We start from the raw sequence: 20,638 nt of genomic DNA, 5'->3' as shown, positions 1-20,638 counted from the left end.
GCCTTTGTTTTGGAAAAGGTTCTGGGATTATTTCAAAATGGATGCTACACCCCGCCCCCACTCCTACCCCAAAACATGAGAGGATTTTTCTCTGATCTTCACTATGAGAACATTTTTGGGTTTTTGGATCCCAAACCCACAAAAGCATTGCCCCGCCTCCTCAAGATGGTTCTCCAGGAGTTTTTAAATCGCAAGTTGGGGTCCACATTCAGACTCCAGGAATTCATTGAAATCACTATGCAAGTGTTCCTGCCAGTTACTGGGTCCAGTGGCTTCTGCTTTAGGGAAGCTAATCTCAGCTGTAATTCTCTGTATTCACTGTTTCTCCAGATTTTGAGGTGGTGATTTTTTCTGTGATCTCAATTCTCAGTAAATCTAACAAAAGTCATTGATTTTCAGTTTGTTCACTATTTTTTAAAATTATGACTATAGTGTGATGACTTCCAAGCTCTTCCGATGTCAGAGCTGAAATCAGAAGTGCTTTAATGATTTTTTCACTATATTTTAATTTTTTATTATTTTAAACGTTTTTGTTATAAATTTTCTCTACAATATTTCACTATATTTTGGGGTGTCTTTTAGTGGTTACTCTAAAACTTTCCATATATATTTTAGCAGAATGGACTTCATTTTTTATGCTAACTTAATTCTAGTTATATATAAAAACGTGACTCCTGCATAACTGTTTCCTCTTCCCTTTTTGTTATTATTATTATAAATATGAACTCCATATACACAATAATACATGTTATAATTGTTATTTAATTTTATGTCCATTAATACAACCGAGAGAAGAAAGGAAAAATATATTTATAGTGTTTGTTATATTAACTTTCTTATTTACCATTTCTATTTCCCTTCATTTTTTCCTGTGAATTTGTGTTACTCTTTGGTATTATATTCTTATTCCAACAGACCTTTGCTCCCACCCATCACCTTCATGCTGTGGTTTTCAAATATATTAAATTGATGTGTGTATAGATCCAACAATGAAATTATAAAATTTTGCTTTGTCCAATTGCTTTTATATCAGTTAAGAGAAGCAGCAGCATGTATTTATACTGTCTTTCATAATTGCATATTTACCTTTATTGGTGCTCTTTGTTTTAATATGTGAATTTAAATTTAAGTCTGGGTTTACTTGCTTTCAGCCTGAAGGTCTTCACTGAATGCTTATTGTAAGGTGGATTTTTTAGAAAGGATTCTCTCAGTTTTTGTCTGGGAATGTTTTCATTCCACCTTCCATTTTGAAAGATAGTTTGGATGAATACAGAATTCTTGGTTGGCAGTTCTGTTTCTTTCAGTACTTTGAGTATGTCATCCCATTGCCTTCTGCCTGCAGGATTCTGACGAGAAATCAGCTGTTAATATTATCTAGGTTCTCTAGCCCATGACGAGTTGTTCTTCTCTTCCTGCTTTCAGTTTTCTCCTTGACTTTCAGGATTTTTATTATAATTTGTTTGAGTGTGGACCTCTTTGCATTTATCCTACTTGAAATTCATTGAGCTTCTTGTATGTGTGGGTTGATGTTTTTCTCAAATTTGGGAATTTTAGTCATTATTTCTTTGCATATTTTTTCTGCTCCATTCTCTCTCTCCTCTCTTTTTAGTACTTCCATTATGTATATGTTCTTTTGCTTAAAGATTTTCCATATTTCTCTGAGGCTCTATTAATTTTTCTTTATTCTTTTTTCTCCTTTTTATATTTCATAATCTCTATTGATGTATTTTAAGTTTACAGATTCTTTCTTCTGCCAGTTCAGATCAGCTGTTGAGCCCCTCTAATGAAATTTTAAATTTCAGTTATTTTACTTTTAAACTCTAGAATGTTCATTTGGTTCTTCTTTCTTTTTGTTTACAACTTCGACATCTTTATGGATGTTCTCTATGTGGTGAGACATTGTCATCATAGCTTCCTTTACTTCTTTAAGCATGGTTTCCTTTTGTTCTTTGCACATATTTATAATGGCTACTTTGAAGACTTTATTAAGTCTGACATTTTGCCTCTTACTGACAATTTCTGTTGTTTCTTATTTGTGTAAGTTACACATTCCTGTTTCTTTGTGTGCCATATTGTTTTTTGTTGTTGAGAACAAGACATTTTAGGTAATTTTAGATTTCACAACTGTGATACTGATTTCATTCCCCACTCTCTGGGACATGTTTTTGTTGTTTGCTTATGTGTTTGTTTAGTAACTCGATTTGGCTATTTTAGTGAAGTCTATTTCGCTCACAGCATACAATCTCTGGTATCATTCTTCAGAGGGCACAGCTTTGGTCAGGCATGCAGTCACTCTGGAATGACAGTGGTCTTAGCAGAGCTGTCTTTGACTGTCTCACTCCCTGATCTCTCTCTTAAGCCCCATTTGGTATCACACCCAGGTGTTAGGCTCTCCTAATTTCCAGCTGATTGGCTCTAATATTTTTGGCAATTTCGTGGGGGCATAAATTGCTCCACCATCTGATCTAATTAAGTTCAACTGGAGACAGTTTTTGAGACCAGACTTTGAGGTTTCTTTTGATCCTTCTTAGCACTTCCTAGCTGTCTTTTTCCCTGGTTCTCTCGCTGGTGACCTAGCTGGCCTATGGGTTACTTTTTTGCACTTAAGTGACAGGAGCTACCCGCCTCCTTTTATTTGCTTACTACCAAAATCTCCTTGAATATCCTCACATGCCTTTTTTCCAAATAAAACCAATTTCTTCATGGAGATCTTCAGAACTCTTCTGTTCCCATGGACTGCGTCTCCCTCTGGGCAAAATCTCACTACTCTGGGAGCTGGGCAGCATGGGTACCCTCTGGTTGCCTCTTCCAGCTTGCCTTTTCCAGCATGGAACCCTCTACCCTACACTTGGGCTGGGGTGAGGGTGATTGGGCCTACTCTCCAACCTGTGTGGGGGCTGCGTGAAGTGAGCTTTCGACCTCTCAGGCACACTCACGAGGAATTTAGCCTCTTTTACACAGAGTTGAAGGGGAGAGGTGTGCTGATGACCTGTCCCTCCTGGTGAGATATTATATTTTTTGACTGGTAGCTGAGAGGCCAGGGAGGCCTCTCTACTTGGTCACAGTTGCCCAGAATGGAGCTTCTGTCAAGCTGAGTTGGGAAGAGGGAGAAAAGGGAGAGCTGGTCATAGCTCAAATGCTGTAAATTCTCCCTGTTCTTACTGAGTTTTAGTAGATTTTCCTGAATAAATACTTTTTTTCATTTATCTTATATCATTAGGACAACTTCTAGATATTTTATTTATTTTTATTTTTATTATTATTGGCTTTTTAGAGACAAGGTCTTCCTCTGTCACCCAGGCTGCAGTGCAGTGATACAATCATAGCTCAACGCAGCCTTGAACTCCTGGGCTCAAGCAATCCTCCCACCTCAGCCTCCTGAGCAGCTGTGACTACAGGCACACACCACCACACCCAGCTAATTATAAAAAAATTGTAGAGACAGGGCTTTCACTGTGTTGCCCAGAGTTTGCTGGTCTCAAACTCCTGGGCTTAAGTGATCCTCCTGCCTCAGCCTCCCAAAGTGCTGGGATTACAGGTGTGAGCCACTGCGCGTGGTCTAAATGGTTTTCACCTGTTATGCTTTTTTGTTTTTAACTGAGTAGTGCATCCAGTGAATCTCATGCCACCATCTCAAAAGTGGAACTCCTTACTATTTCCTTTTACATCCTTCTGTGTCCCTGCCTGATCTGAGCCTAAACTTTTTACCACTTTTTTAATGTCTCACTTCACAATTCTACCACTTAGAGGCTGTTTTACCCAAGGCAATTCACTTCATTTCTAAGCCTTAATTTCCTCACTTGTAAAATGAGGGTCAAACCACCTACCTTGCAGGACTGATGTGAGGATGAAATGAAATAATGTATACTAAGCCCCCAGCACAGTGTCACCATGCTCCATGTGTCCTTTAAACATCTTCTACTTACCAGCTACTAGTTTCTTTTTAGGAAAAAAAGTATAAAATATTTCAAGCATACAAAGTACAGAGATAATATAAAGTACACCCACGTACCCACTATTCAGCTTAAGAAACAAATTATAGATGCAATTCAAGTTCTGTGTATCCTCTTCAATATTTCCTGCTCTTCTCTTCCCTCACCAGAGTGAACCACAGTCCTAAATTTGTTTTTGTCATTTCCAGGAATGTTTTCATACTTTTCTACATATCTACAATAAAGAAAAAATGATTCAGAGACTTTTTTCCTTTGATGAATACATAAATGTCCCGTGAATATAAGGGCAAATTCCTTAACACCAGTAAAATGAGCACATGTTCTCCTTTTGATATGAAAACAATATTCTGGATGAATACTGGAAAGAAATGGTTTACCTCAAGTGGCAGACTTTCTGTGGTGTTTAGAGAAGTTTCCATTGTAACTCTATGTGTTAAAATGTTACTGACTACATTTACCTATGTTGGGAATTTAATTTTATAATTAAAATTAAGTAAAGGTTCCCTCAAACATTATGGTTTAAAGTTTGTTACACAGTTGATTTAAGATTCTCAAGTTTTTGGTGAAGTATAACGCCCTGTTTAATTTTAGTTAATGGTGTTTTTTGAGAATTTTATAATATCCCTTGAAATGATGGAAGACTCACTGGAGTCCTCATAGAACTAAATTTTTATGTTACTGGTTTATTTACAGGTAAAAGGGATGAAAATTAAAATACTTGCGGTTTTTCTCACATGTGCTTTTAATATAATCTCAACTATTTTACATGCATCTAGTGGCAATTTATGCTGACCTATTAAAGTCATAGCACAGTGAAATGAAAGTCACAGAAAATTCACATTAAACATTTTTTAGATGAAGATTTCAGCTGAAATAGGGACATTGGTGGATTTCTGTTCTTTCCTTGCTGAAGCTGTAATGTTGAGGTGAACTTCCTCCTTTCGGCCTTTAGGTGGCAATACCATACCAGGAATGCTTATAACAATTGGCCCTGAGAAGGGATCCAGCCTTAAAATTGTATGATTGCATGCAGGTGTCTTGTTAAAAATGCAGTCGTGTATGGCCTGAATTTGGATATGTAATCAGACCCCAACCTTGATGTGTCCCCATATTTGCATATATTTGAATGGCCGCTCTAGTCTTTTGTTGTCCCCTGGGTGAGGTCTTTCGGGATTTCCCCTCCCTCTCCCCTGTTAGCTTGCTACGGTAGCTCCTGTTTCTTCCTGGGAATAACCTCTCTTTTACAAAAATACCCGCTTCTCTCCTGTGCTTGCTTCAGTGTGGCATTCATCCTTTTTCACGAGGGAGAGGGTTAAATGAGAGATCAGAGAGAAGAGGAGTTGGTGCTAAGACAGATCTGGACCTCACTTCCGTCTCTGCTGTGGTGTGCTTTTGCTCTTGTTCTCTCCACTCTTTGTTTACCATGGTTGCCAGCAATGAAGACTTTGAGAAACTCCCCAAAAACTTGTGTACTTGCTCTGGGGGCAAGGAGCACAGAAAAAATTCTGAGCCTAGGTTCTGTTCTTTTCTGTCTTTGAAGGACCAGAGAAGGAAGCAAGTAAGACTGATCACAAACAAAAAGTGGTAGGGACAAGGCTGGGCTCGGTGGCTCACGCCTGTAATCCCAGCACTTTGGGTGGCCGAGGCAGGTGGATCACTGGAGGTCAGGAGTTCGAGACCAGCCTGGCCAATATAATGAAACCCCATCTCTACTAAAAGCACAAAAATTAGCCGGATGTGGTGGTATGCGTCTGTAGTCCCAGCTACCCAGGAGGCTGAGGCAAGAGAATCGCTTGAACCCTGAAGGTGGAGGTTGCAGTGAGCCAAGATCGCACCGCTGCACTTCAGCCTGGGCAACAGAGCAAGACTGTCTCAAAAAAAAAAAAAAAAGGAGTGGGGACAAAAAAAGAAGCAAAAGAAGCACACCACCTAATCTCTGGGGCTGGATAAATGAAAAAGAGAAGAAAGGGAACCACTCTACCCAGTGTGAGTGGCACTCTTGAAATTTTCCACTGGCCAGAGGCTGTGGCAGCCAGCTCGTCTTGCCTCACCACCCCTTTTGGGCCACAGTGATTTCCCCTGAAGGGCTGGTGGGGGAGTAATTGAGGTGGAGAGGAGGAATATCTGACCTTCTGCTAGGTAGAGTTATGATCATTCAAATTAGAAACCTATACAAAGATGCCACAGAAACACTTCTATATGAGACGGCTAAGCTCTGTAGTGTTATTATAGTATACATAGTTTTCTTCAGCTTTCCAGTCCAACCCAGAATATCCCAGAGCCCCATCCACCAGGCATTCTGTGAAATAAATGTATGTTGTTTTAAACAGCATTTATACACTGAGAACTGCTTCTATTGTATCATGTCACATATACAGAACATGTTAAGCTTGAAAAGCAAGTCTTAATCCACTGCTATTTCAAATGGGCTGTATAAAATTCTACATTTAAAAGACAGATTGTTCTTTGGTATAACAATATATATTTATGTATTATATTTGTGTATAATGATACTAATTTGTGTATTATGTTTATTTGGCTAAATAAAATGTGTCTTTTAGGATCTATTTATCATAGATAAAAGGCATTTTAGGACAATTTTGTTCTTTTGTTGCCCTAGTAAAATTATCTTTTCTGAAGAACCAGTGTTTTAATTCAAGATAGTGATCTCATGTTGTATTGAAATAAATTTAAATTGTTTTATAATATTTAGCAAGCCTAGAAGTTAGAATGCTGCATGGAAGGTAATAATAAGGTACACATTAGCATTTGCTTTTAATTGCTTTAACTCTTGCATCAATTTGAGTAAAATGTTGAGGATGCAGGCAGTCATTTAGTCACTGAAAGAAAAAATAAAACTTGTTTACTAAATTGAAAAGAAATTAGGAAAATGATTTTCTCCAAATTACATTTCTACTCAAATGCACTCCAAACCCGAGTTATTTCCCTAATTATATTTTATATGCAATGAATTCTTAAACTTCTTTATGCACGTTATGCTCTTGGTTGGCAATTAAACATCAATCGAATTTCCATTAAGTTGGAAACCACAGGTACTGGTAGTTTTTAAAGATGTGATTTTAGCAAGGTATTTGTCTTGGGATAATAGTAGTAATAATGCATCCATTGACTACTTTAAAGTTTACAAAATGCTGTCCTGCAGAGAGCCAGTATGGTATCCTGAAAAGACCTGAGGCTTTGGCTTCAGACCTGAGTATGAATCCCACTGTAGCCACTTACTATCACCCTTCCTCTCAGCTTTCTCATCTGTAAAATGAGGAGAAAACCTATGTGGAAATGTTGTTGTCATTAAACAAGAATGAATGCATGTACAATTCTTAGCATGAAACAGTAGCGTTAAAACCCCCAATATTTAATCTTTGCAATTTTATTAGGAAGTAGGTTTTATCTCTCTTATAAACATGAGTCAGTTGAGGCTCAGGCAACTCATCCAGGGTCGCCAACTCTGTTTTATGACTCCAAGTCTAGGACATTTCCCTCCTTTTGGCTACTTCTGGAACAAGACCACAAAAACTGATAAAAGGATTAGCAGCAGGCTGGGTGTGGTGGTTCATGCCTGTAGTCCCAGCACTTTGGGAGGCCGAGGCGGGAGGATTGCTTGAGCCCAAGAGTTCGAGACCAGCCTGGACAAGATGGCAAAACCCCATCTCTATAATTTTTTTAAAGTTTTATAAAAGGATTAGCAGCAATTGCTAGATATGACCTCTCATATGTGATCTAGACTCCATTAAGGCAGCCATTCCCAGCCCAACATACGTGCCATGCTGCGTGACTCAAGCCTGCTGTTGCATTAGCTGAAACTCCATCTTTTCTCTCCTGCTCAGAAAAGCCCACGAAGGGAGAGTGTGGGTGGGTGTCTATTATTAATAGGGATGACCTGCAATCTGCTCTGTTTCCAGCCTCCTAGTACTTTATTACTGATAGCAAGTTTTTTGAACACACTTCACACCTTACAGCAGCACACCACAGTTGGGAACCATGGCATAAGACGTGTTCTAGGTAGAATAAGTAGGTCACTTTGCAGTAGGGGTTTCCTGCTGGGGAGTAGTGTGAAAGATGGTGGAGCCAGTAGGAGTCTAAAAAGTTAAGACTTGATCTTGTAGGCACTCAGAGCTTCTTGGGTAGGAAAGCAATGAGGCTAAAATGGTAGTCTGCAGGACCTGGAAAAAGCCTGGAAGCCAGGAAAACAGCTGGTCTATTGAAGTGAGCCAGATGGGATGAGCTGAAATCCTGAACTAAGGCAGTGGCAGCAGAAATGGGAAGGAATGAACAGATCCGAGAAGATTTGTGACTGACTGGATATGCATGGCCAACCAAAGAGGTAAAAGGGCCATGTAATAAAGCAGAAGTTTCAGCATAAGCTGTCACTTAGGCAGTAGGTTTCCTTCTCTAAGTATATTTTGCTTAAATATGTATTAAAATGATCTTGCAGCCCCAGGACTCAATATCCCTGTTGGTGGAAAGTAAACAGTTTGGAATGGTGCTAAACAGCAGAGAAAGCACTGGCTTAGGATTAGACATTTATAACACACAGTTCATAAAATATTAATATATTTTTTCACCAAGTTACTGCCTTATGGAAGTGTTTGGTTAACCTGCTGCACTGGTTTTAGATATTGGGCTAAGTGACTTTGTGGTTAGTCATACAAACATGCTGGTATCTAAATGCAGGAAGTGATTCTAGAACATTACAAGTGGGTGATACAACCTTGTGGATTGTTATCTTTAGGCACCTGACCAGCCAATAACTAGGACGTTTGAAGTGATTAAGAAAATCTATTTTTTTAATTATACTTTAAGTTCTGGGTCATCTGATACACTGTATATCTTACGCCCATGAATGTAGGCTCCTTAAGGGTGGGGATTTTTTTTTTTGTTCACTGCTGTAGCCCCATCAGAGAACAGAGCCTGTCACTTAGTAGATGCTCAGTCAGTAATTGTTGAATGTGTGACACCAGGGATCATGAGTGTCTGGCTCACCAAAGGAGCCCTGGTGCTGATTTTACAGAAGGAGCTTAATAAAACCTGATTTAGTTGAGCCAAAACAAATTGAGCAGCATTTGAACTAGTAAAACACATTTTTATTTGGCTTTATATTGTGTCAAATACAGTAAAATAATTTTAGGTTGATAATTCTTTACATGAGATATTCAACAGTAACAAAATTATATTTATTCTTTTGCTAGTGATGAGTTGGAACAATTCATGGAAAATCAAGGTGCATCGAGCCCAGGTATCCTTATTTTAACAACAAGCCTCAGCAAACCATTCATGCGACTGGAGAAATATGTTACTCTCTTGCAAGAGTTAGAACGGCATATGGAGGTAAGGGAAGGTGAACTTTTTCAAGCTTGTGTGCCAAGTGTGGTCCTGTGCTCTGGAGGATGCAGCCAATTTGCCTCCAAAATGGCCTTGCAGAGGAATCAAGGTCTTGGATTCGAAATTTACTTTATCTGTTCTTCTCTCTTCTCAGGCTTCTAGTTTTCCTCTTTATGCAGCAAAATAAGATCCTTATTCTTTGCTACTAGATATTAATGATCATTCTCCCTTTTCGCTCTTTTCTTCCAAGCCTTGGTCCTGTGGCTTCCCTTAAGTCTATGCTTACTTGCTAACTTGAGTTTTCTTTTGCCCTCTCAGTAGTTTGGTCAAAATCCAACTAAGAAATCTTCTTTGGTTCTGGTATATTAACCAACTTTATTAGGGGAGATAGAGCAAAACAACATCAGAATGTACAAAGAACAAGTTCACTATAGACAGGAATATTTATCTCTAGAATTCTGCCATCATTCAACTTCCTGTCTCTGGATAACAATGGAAGATTCTGGTATTCCTTAAAGACTAATGGATGGACACAATATTAGTGGTATCTCTCTACACATCATGCATGTACATCAGAGTCCCCCCACATTTTTATTTATAAACCTACAGTTTACTTACAACTGTTGTAGCATAGCTATAATCTTTTCTAAATATTAAGATTTTGCAGTGAGGCCTGATAATTGAATATTTTTTCACCAAGAACCAAAGGCCTCATGTTATGAAAAACCAATCAGCAGAGTTAGCTCCTTGAGCCGTTCTTTTGTGATTGTTCATGGGGGATTTAAGTGTGGGTGGGAGAGGAGGGCCTGCTGGAGGAGGCTGCGTTTACCCTAGTTGCTCTTCCTGTGTCTGGGGAAAGGTTTTGAGGTTTCAAGGGGTTTGATTATCTTTAAAGTAAAAGGGTGCACCCGCACTCTGCTGGGCTTGTCAGCATTTGTAAGGATTGAAAGAATGTTCTCTGAGTGAAACCACATTCTCAGGGTATTTGACCTGCCTGAAAGCTGGAGGCAGTGGGGAGCTGGTGAGCAAAGCCTGTCAGTGTGAAATTTCAGTTAGGGCTCAGGAAGGTGTTGACCTCTGGATGCCTTTCCATAAGCTAAACCAGTTTGCTGAACCGTTTGAGGTTTGCCCCTCCTTGCTTATCACAAAAATCCAGAAACAAGTGGCCTCAGTTTCTATTACTTTTCAGTGTTGAAATACAAATATGCACTTATTTTGGGGAGAAACAAATCCCAGACGCTCTTGCTGCCTGGATCCTATATCCCAGCCTTTCTTGTAGTGGAGCCTGTTCTCCTCCTGCCTCCATTTGCTGTGGGTGACATGTCTTTGGTTGCCTCTCATTTCCCATCATCAGAAAATACAAGCCCTTAGTACTAGTTCACCACTGGGTGAGACACTTTGTGCAGATTTCAGAGCATTTGACATGGCTGCTAACAGTAGAATAAAACCTGAAATTCTTGGTTGTCAGTTGATTTGGATAAGGATAAATTTTACTGTAAAGGAATACAACCTTACTTTTTATGAGCAATATCATTCTTGGCTTGGGTCAGGCCCCTAATCTGTTCAGCTCTGTATTTTATCACCCAAGACTAGTGAGGCAGGAGATTTGGTCTTCTCTTACTCCAGCTGAGTTCCAAAGGTCATATCCCATATGCCCCAATGTTAGGTGCACATCTACCCATAAGAATCTCTATCTTCCCTTCATAAACAGTTATGGAATTGTGGATTCCTCTAAGCCGTTTTTGAATCTGTCCACTTTTCGGAATTGCAAGTACCACAGGATTGCAGGCCATGTGTAAGAGCCTTGCTTAAGAAGGAAAAATATGGTATGAAACTTGGAATCTTTTCCAATCTGCCATGTTCACACTGCTGAAAGAAAACGGAGGCATTTTAGGAAATGGAATTAGATTGATTTTTCTCTTGAGTTTTTGTTGTTGTTGTTTATTTGTTTGTTTGTTTTGAGACAGGGTCTCACTCTATCACCCAGGCTGGAGTATAGTGGCACAATCACAGCTCATCACAGCCTCGACCTCTGGGCTCAGCTGATCCTCCCAGCTCAGCCTCCCAAGTAGCTGGGACTATAGGCATGCACCACCATGCCCGGCTAATAGATTGATTTTTCTCTAACCACGACTCTTGTTTCCACCATTCCCTACCTCCTGTCATCTACCAACAACATGACCTAATGATATCCCTGGAATAATTATTTAATTATTATATTTATTATTAAATAGTCATTATCCAAAGCATAATAGCAAAAAGGGAAATGGGAACTCTTGCCTTTTACTACATTGTTACTAAATATATGATGTGTTACCAACTCTCTTAATTTCTTAATCACCTAATAATTAGAGTCACTGAGATTCCAAATGCTCCCATGCTGCTCTATTTTTTAATCTTTAGTATACAGTAAAATTAATGTTTTTCTTCTGGTGCACAGTTCTATGAGTTTTCACACAGGTATAGATTCATGTTACCATGACCACAATTAAAATACAGAACAGTTCCATCATCCCCCAAAATTCTCTTGCTATCTTTGTGGCCATACTCTCCTTCTACCCCTAACCCTTGGCAACTGCTGATCCTCTCTCCTCTAACATTGTTTTCAAATGTATTCCTTTGATAGGATACTCATCCAGATCATCAGGATATTCTGAAAGCAATCGTGGCATTCAAAACTCTCATGGTAGGTGATGCTTTAAAATCATAATTCTCCATTTTGTATATTTTATTCCTGAAAGAGCGATTTGTGTGTAACATTTATTTCCCTATACAAAGGTCTTTAGAATGGAAATAATAAGCTTTCATGACAGTATAGCAGTGATTGTTTCATTTACTTTTGTCCTGCAAAAATCATGCTTACCTAAGAAAGGTTGCCAGGCTGAGGGTATAAAGCAATCACATTTACAGTCTCAGCCACATTAAGCCACATTAAGCATTGGTGTGTAGGTGGGGGGTTTCCTTTTGTCTCTTTGTCTTTACCCCCATTGCTCACTTAATGACGAGTCTGTGTAACTCATCATTCACTGATTTGCATCAATACTGGATTCAACTAGTTATGCCAAAGGGTATGAGTTTTTTCTTTGCATATGAAGAAGAAATCCTTCATCAAATCTAAAAGGGGGGAAAAAACCTAAAGTACTAAAATGCAAGTGCTTTATATAGGTTGCTATCAACAGTACCTGTGATCTTGTGTCTTCAGTGTGATGGTTACTGTATCTTCTTGAACCCACTGATATAAAACCACTTCGTGCCATTTTAGGAGGAAAGAAAAACTTCATTTTGGGCAATTGATTAAACTTAGCTTCATTTCACACAATTCTGTAGCATTATAAGTGATTTGGACTAATGTTTAATTATTAATCCTTGTTGAAAGATCAGTAATTGATGTGTCTGTAGTTGAACAGCAAGTTGAAGACCAGAGTAAGTATTAGGTTAAAATTGCCATTGTTATATGCCAAGAACAGTCCAATATTGGCAGTTTTACATGGCGCAAGCTAATAGAACAGCCCAGTGAAACCCACAGCATTTATCATAATTATGGTTCTTCTGTTTTTTCTTGTATAAATAGGAATGTAAAATGAGTCTTTTTAAAAACCTGTATTTCTTTCTGATTATGTTATATAACTTGCCTTGATGATTTAGTATATTTATTCCTACTATAGGTGTTCTTAAAATATGTGTACAGTGAATTTGTTTCTTTGAGTTTCCATGTAGCTGAAAGGGACAGCAGAGATTTTATAGAAAATATACCCCCAAAATATTATCTTACATCCATTTGGAAACAGTAACAGAACTAACCATGTGCTTATTTTTTTATTCAATTCGGAAGGCATGCTGTTAAATTAAGATAACCTCACAGTTTCTTAAGCAGTGATATATATATATATATATATATATATTATATACGTGTATATATATTATATATATACACGTATATATATGCATATATATATAGAGAGAGAGTATTCATACCCCACATAGTGTTGGCAAACTGTAATTTTTTCTTGGTTTTAAATTTCAGTATGTCATCATGAAATTCAGTTGTATCTCTTTTTTCCAATCCTTTTAGAAATAAAAACTAATTTAGTATTTTTTTCACAGCAAACTTGGTCATTAAACAAAGTACAGCAGTGCCTAGGTTTCATTATAAGTTTGATTCACTGTGGCATAAAGAATTTAATTTTCTCTTTCACTATAACTCCAGGAGAAATTTTTTGTTTTTTATTATTTTCAAGATGTTACCTTGTTGGAAATTGAGTATATGTTAGAAATACAATTATTTTGTCACTAAAGCCCTATTTATGCAACGATAGACAATGTAAGAGGAGCTAAAGCAGGGGCACCAACCAGTAGATCTGAATCTACCAGGTCTTCACCTGGCTCTGGTCTGTGTGATTTGGCTGCTTGCTTTCCCATATTCTTTACAGGGAGGGAGAAATAAGCTCTTTCTAGCATTTTGTTTTGACGCTTTGGCAAAATGAAAAATCGGCCTTCCTCACAAAACTTTTGGGGGCTCAAGCCTAGAGATTTAGGGTAGTGGATCTTTCTATCTATCAAGAACAGGCCTGGTCATGGGATTCATGATGAGTTATAGGGACTCAGTGGGAACCAAAGAGTCAGAAGCCACATCTTACTTTGGTCTTACTTTAGTCTATTTCATAAGAATTCCTATTCCATTATGTTCTGCTTTGGTTCTGTAGGGGCAATGTCAAGATCTGAGGAAGAGAAAACAGCTGGAGTTACAGATACTGTCCGAACCTATTCAGGCATGGGAAGGAGAAGATATTAAAAACTTGGGAAATGTGATTTTTATGTCACAAGTAATGGTGCAGTATGGAGCATGTGAGGTAAGGTGTTTCAAATCTCAACATCATTTCTTCCATCTTTCATATTTTTCTTCCTTTTTTTTTTTGATGGAGTCTTGTTCTGCCACCCAGGCTGGAGTGCAGTGGTGCCATCTTGGCTCACTGCAACCTCTGCCTCCTGGGTTCAAGCAGTCCTCCTGCCTGAGCCTCTTAAGTAGTTTTTCTTCCTTGTTCTTCCATCAAAGTCAAATGCTACAACATTCAAATCAGAAGCTGAGCACCTATTCTTTGTTCAACATTCTGCTAGGTGCTGTGGGAGATAGGAGAAAAGAATAAGCAATGATCCCTGTTTTCAAAGAACTCATTAAAACAGACTAAAACACAAGTTGCAACTAGCTAACAAACCAAATAGTCAATGTTCGATTTTGCGATCTCAACAAGAGTCCATAGAAGTTCACAGGAGGGAGAGATCAAGAAGACCTTATGGAGACAGGACTTGAGAAGGGGGCACAAAAACAAAAGGGAAGGATTTCACAAGGCAGAGGTCATTTTTATCTTAGGAGAGAACAGAAATGTGGCTTTGGTTTGCTGCAGCACAGTAAGGAAACCAGCCTGTAGGGAGCAAAAGAAGCAACTTGGCCATAGTAAAAGACTGATTGAGTCAGGTAGAATTAGATTATGCAGAAGCTTGACATCAGGCAAGAGTAGTTCAGACAGATGCAGCAGGCCATGGGAAATAATGAGAGTCCACAGTCATAGAACAACACTCCGAAAGGGATGTTTCACACTAATCTGAGACCCATATATGTCAAATGAACTGGAGGGAATGGACGAGAAGCAGAAAGGCCAGCTGGGATGGAAAGTGAGAAGGAGTCCTCTAAGACGGTGGTGACACTGGGAATGGAGCAGAAGGGGCAAATTGGAGGCATCTTTAGAAGGGAAAGTCAACAGGAAGTGTTGCCCCTGGGCTAGAGGAGATGAAAAATATAATTTTAGACCTGTAGATAATCTAGGTGGAGATGTCCCATAGGCAGCTGTTAACGTAGTATGGAAATGTGAGTGAGAGGTCAGAGTTGGAGGCAGAGACTTAGATGTCCCTAACAGATATGCCTTCCTGGGAAGTAAATATCCAGAGAGAAGCCCAGGGGATGGGGGGAGCTGAAGATGGATTATTTCTTTTAGGAAGGGGCCAGGGAAAGGGAGAAAGGTTGATCATGGTACCTGGTTTGATGTATCTGGTGTTAGAATTGTCTTCCTTCTCCCAAAACATCTTCCTACACTCTTTGACACATCTTTGGCAGAGATTCATTACTTTGGGTTAATAAGCAATCTCATTTAAAATGCAAATACCCCAGGGAAGGTTATTGCAGTGAGTCTAACTATTACTCATTCACACCTTTGGGATAAACCCCTTGGGTGAAGGCAGGAGGAATCAGTGCCAGAAAGAATAAAAAGACAAAGAGGAAGGTAGAGAAGAACTGGGGGAGCATGGTGTCATGGAAATTCCACGAGGAGCATTTGAAAATGGCCAGTGTGCTGACTGCTGCTGAAGGTTCAGAGGGCAAGGAATGTAAGGACCAAGAGGAAGCCATTGGATTTTGCTAGAAGGCAGTTATTGATGACTTTCCAAGAGAAATGGGGATGCAGTTAGGGATGGATCAATGCGGAGAAAATGAAGGCAGCAAGTAACTTGGCAATAAAATGTCAAGAAATGGGATATTATGCATAAAGAGCCACATGGGGGCAAGCCAAGGTCTGTTAGGATAGGAGGTGTACATATGTTAAAGAAAAAGAGGAAAAGCTAGTAAAACAGAAGAGGATTCTGGGAGAAGAAGAGGAGATGTCTGTAGAGGAAAACTAAGTGAAACAAAGATGTGAGAGAATGTAGAGCACTTGTTAGAATAGTTAGCCTGGAAGGGTTGCTCTTCTCAAATGGAAGGAAGGAGATGGAGACAGGCATAAGGATAATTGTAGCTAAGATGGCTGGGCGTGGAAGGCAAACGTAACTTTTGCGTATACTAATTGCATATCTGTTGAAGGGGCTCACAGCAGCCCTTATGTTTCGAGGTTTCCTCAGTGCCATTAAAAAAGTGTATGGGAGGCCGAGGCGGGTGGATCACCTGAAGTCGGGAGTTTGAGACCACCCTGACCAACATGGAGAAACCCCATCTCTACTGAAAATACAAAATTAGCCGGGAGTGGTGGCACATGCGTGTAATCCCAGCTACTTGGGAGGCTGAGGCAGGAGAATCGCTTGAACCCGGGAGGCAGAGGTTGTGGTGAGCCAAGATCGTGCCATTGCACTCCATCCTGGGCAAAAAGAGCAAAACTCCATCTCAAGAAAAAAAAAGTGTATCTACTTTTACATTTTACATAAATCCAATAATTATCTTGTTCTTAATGACTAAAGCTAATTTTATGAATACGACTTTAACAAACATGTTAGAGCATACTAAATTTCTTATCACCTGAAAACCCCTTCATCTTGCCATTTTTTCAAAGTAAAATATATTTTCATTTTGTGAACCTGGAGACTTATTTTGTGCCCAGGTCTAGGACATCTCACTGGCTGCAGAAACTGTGGTGACTTCTCAGGCTTTCATACATGGAAAGCAAGCATGGTTATTTGTATTTAATTGTTATGTACAAAGAGAAGAGAGATAAACTGTGGGTTTATGTCCATGTCAAAGTAAAATTCAACTAGTTTTGTGTTTTCAAGTTGGGTATGTTTTTTTAAAAAAAAATTACCGTTAATGTTTCAGTTGTTTATATAAGGTCTATGTTATAAGGCAGTGATTCCAGAAATTCTCAACAGATAAAATGTCCAATTCTGTTCTTCATGTATTATTTTCATTCCCTCTCAGGAAAAAGAAGAGCGGTACCTTATGTTATTTTCAAATGTCCTGATAATGTTATCTGCAAGTCCTCGGATGAGTGGCTTTATCTATCAGGTTAGTCAATTTCATATAAAACACATAGCAGACCCCCTAATGAAAACAGGTTTCCATCCAGATGCAATATCTCCACTATGGCATTAAAAGCTCAAGCCAGGAAAACCAGAATGTTCTGACCCTTCATTGTAATTAAAGAGCTTGTAAGAGCAGATGTTCCTTAGATCAAAGACCTTTGTATTAGTATAATGAGTTTATCTTGAATATATCCACCGCTTTAGTTATGCACTAGGTTTTGCATGCATAAATGGAAACTAGATAAATTAGCAGCAGTGTCGTACAGGCCCATGTCATTATTGCTGAGAAAACATAAAGCTGGGACCTGCTCCTATGTTTGTCTTACTATAGTCACAGCATATGATTCAGGCTTCTAAGAAGCATGTTATTAAACTCCTTAGGAAATTAAACGTCCCTCAGTCAGCTCCCAAGATACAGAGTATTATAAGTTACTGTTGCCTGTTACATCTTGGCCTGGCAATTAATAATTTTCATAACATCTGAGCCTTCACTTTTTTTTACTGATTCTTATGAAAATGTGTTAGAAAAGTAAACTGCTTTGTAAATCCTGATCTTATAGTTTAGGGTGTGTTAGCCAAACACAATCCACATTTTCCCCTTGCTTTCTTTGTCTGATTAAAATTTAGAGCAGGGAAACATATTTTCTATTGACGGACTGGAGAAATACGTCTAGCCATAATTTTGTAGTGCTGAGAGGGTCAGAAAATCTAAGTGAAATAAACAGAGACCTGTATAACTGCAGAATTAATGAGAATGTTCTTTTTCTAATAGGGAAAAATACCAATAGCAGGAACAGTGGTGACTAGATTAGATGAAATTGAAGGGAATGACTGCACATTTGAAATCACTGGTAGGTAATTTTCTCTTTTTCATGTAACTACTTCCAATTCTTTTTGGAATGAAGGGGAATTTAATAAATAAATGCCATTATTTTCTGTTACATAGGCCACGAGCAAATTTTATGCGGGCATGGCAAAGCATATTCCATTTCCTGGGATAATTAGGGTACAGCAATAGCACAGAGAAGTCTCCTCTCATTCAAAAGCCATGGCTTTGCCATTAGTTTCAATCTTCTGTTGCATAAGAGCTACTTGTGAGAGCTAAGGAATAACGAAATGGACTGATGTAAATGCAATTTTCTTCCCCTCTGTCGTTTGTTCCCTGGTGGCAAAAGAGCCAAAGATAGGGACTTTTATCAGCAATTTTATCATCAGCCCATGAGTTAGTAAGATTTGGTTGTATTTCTGAAAAGTTCTGAAAAGCCATCAAACTTTCTTCACAAATTGAGCATAATGCCAGGCTTCAGTAATGCTCCCTGACATTTTAGCTTATGATCCCTTTTGCCAGGTCTGTGTCATTTATATGTAGTGGCCTCACTGTTGGTGCTGATATGGCACAGTGGCTAAGACTGGGATCATGGCCTTACCTTCTTCTTTCCCAAGAAGGAGCCTAAGGTTTGGTGTTTGCCAAAAGGTTGTAAACAGTCTTAGTTGGATCTTGTTCCAACTTTGATACTGGGGGAACCAGGACAATATTCCCACTTTAGACTTAACTAGATGGACTATGTGCTTACGTTTTTGGATTGCAAGTTTATTTATGGTGAAGTTTTACACTACTTTTAAGCTTCTGTAAGCAGTAAAAATCAAGGACAGTTTTCTAAATCAGACATGAATATTTATTCACTTTGTAATCACAGGTTATCTGTTTCTGATATAGAAATTTCAGCAGGGTTATCCCATAGGTATGAAAACCCCTGAAAATACACACCCAAGTCTTAGTTGCATGAAGTGTATTTATGAATGGGACAAGCTCAAGTTTTTCCTTGCCTTTTGTTTTCAAATTGATCATAATTGGGGGATGTAGGTAACACAGTGGAGAGAATTGTGGTCCATTGTAACAACAACCAGGACTTCCAGGAATGGTTGGAGCAGCTGAACAGACTGATCAGAGGACCTACTTCTTGCAGTTCATTATCCAAAACCTCATCGTCATCATGTAGTGCTCATTCCGTAAGTAGTCCATGTGTTCTGTCCAGAAATTATTGAGTCTTTCGTCAACTCCTGCCTGCTGGAGGCTTACTTATAAGAAGCAGCGAGCACACCCTTAGTCTTTTGGGCAGCCTATATTTGTAGATTTTGAAGTCAGTTAAACCTCACGCATTCTGATTTCTCATTATGAGGCCCATCCAAATTAATGAAAAGGTTTACTTAGAGTGTGCAGTTCTGTGTGACAGTATTCAGATACCCCAACTAACTGCTAGCAAAGTATTTCTAACCAGAAGTCCTGCTAAAATATTTTAATGATAAGCAAGGCTTATTTCCATGAGCAATGGTTATTCTCATACTAACAGTGGGCTAAGTCGAAACAAATAGTTTACCTCCCTAAGTACTTAAACACCTCTATGTCATCTCACTCATGCTCTCACATTTGCTCAGTAACCTTCTTCAAAGGTAAACTTTTAGCATTGTCTCCTTCTGAGTTATCACAAATTTAGACTTTGGAATTTGAATTGATGAGATTTTACTGTACTTGCTGAGTGAGATGGAAGATATGCTGTGTTGTTTGTTAACATATAAACCTATGATGCCAAAATTCCAGTTTTGAGGACTGTGTGTTGTGGTTGGAAGAATATGGGCTTTGGCTTCAGATCTGGGTTCAAATCTTGCTTTGCCAATTACTAGTTAGTTACTTCCCTTGACTGAGTCTATGTCTGAGGCTGTTCTCATGAAATAACCTATTTAAGCACCTGCCAGAGTGCCAAACATATCACTGAACTCAAATGTTGACTGCTACTCCATTTTCCTTCCTTACAGAGGAAGGAAAATTAAATTAATTAAATTCCAGATGAGAAAGAGAGGACAGGATCATGGAATGTTGAGTCAATTTTGTGCTGTTTCTTAGAGACCTGATAATCTGGACTGGAAAGAGCCAGTTCTCAAACTGGAGACTTTTGTTTTTCCGTCTATCCCTTTCTATGGCTGTCTTTGCTAATCCAGTGAAGCTATTGTTGTTCTCTCACTGTGTGGCACAAGGTCGGGTTCAGATGGCAGATTGCCAACATCTCATCAGACATTTTCCCAGTCTTTTAGCTCTACCGGACAGCCCCGAGGACCCTTGGAGCCTCCTCAAATTATAAAACCGTGGAGTTTAAGTTGTCTACGACCTGCACCTCCACTTAGACCATCAGCAGCACTAGGTTATAAAGAGGTAATTTTGCTACCTATGGTGTAAAATGCTTCTGACAAGTTAATTTCGTAGCTTATTACAAATAGTTCTGTGGGAATGTGCTAGAATTTAAGATAGGTGGTATATGTGAGTCAGTCTTGAATTGCCAGACTCAGTGATTTGTTTGATTTCTTAATTTCCCATTTCCCATTGTCCATCTGCAAATATGTACTGAATATCTACAGGATCTATGTGCACTGCCTGAGTGTTCCCAGTCTCCTCCTGAAGTGCTTCTGGTTTACCTTAATGATTATTATGATAATCCTTTAGATTTGTTAATAATGTACACAAATCTCAAACAAGAGCCACTTCATTGTAGTTGAGTTGCCAGTGAAGCAGACCT

General features: G+C 38.9%; 1 protein-coding gene across 3 annotated transcripts in view; it reads left to right on the top strand.

The window, feature by feature from the left end:
• The window catches only part of ARHGEF6 (Rac/Cdc42 guanine nucleotide exchange factor 6), a 119,587-nt gene that overhangs the window by 85,348 nt on the left and 13,601 nt on the right, over positions 1-20,638 (top strand). For 2 of the 3 annotated variants that reach the window (XM_003272576.3, XM_003272577.3), the window contains 7 exons: positions 9,161-9,299; positions 11,920-11,979; positions 13,997-14,143; positions 16,966-17,052; positions 17,842-17,920; positions 18,934-19,079; positions 20,152-20,277. In XM_003272576.3, the coding sequence (XP_003272624.1) occupies positions 9,161-9,299; positions 11,920-11,979; positions 13,997-14,143; positions 16,966-17,052; positions 17,842-17,920; positions 18,934-19,079; positions 20,152-20,277 (784 nt within the window). Of the gene's footprint in view, positions 1-9,160; positions 9,300-11,919; positions 11,980-13,996; positions 14,144-16,965; positions 17,053-17,841; positions 17,921-18,933; positions 19,080-20,139; positions 20,278-20,638 lie in introns of all 3 variants that reach the window. The other variant, XM_030807124.1, reaches the window with a different exon arrangement.

Source organism: Nomascus leucogenys, chromosome X (genome assembly GCF_006542625.1).
Source record: "Nomascus leucogenys isolate Asia chromosome X, Asia_NLE_v1, whole genome shotgun sequence".
Classification (NCBI taxonomy): domain Eukaryota; kingdom Metazoa; phylum Chordata; class Mammalia; order Primates; family Hylobatidae; genus Nomascus; species Nomascus leucogenys.
The sequence above is the reverse complement of the archived record's forward strand: the minus strand, read 5'-3'. Positions and strand labels throughout refer to the sequence as shown.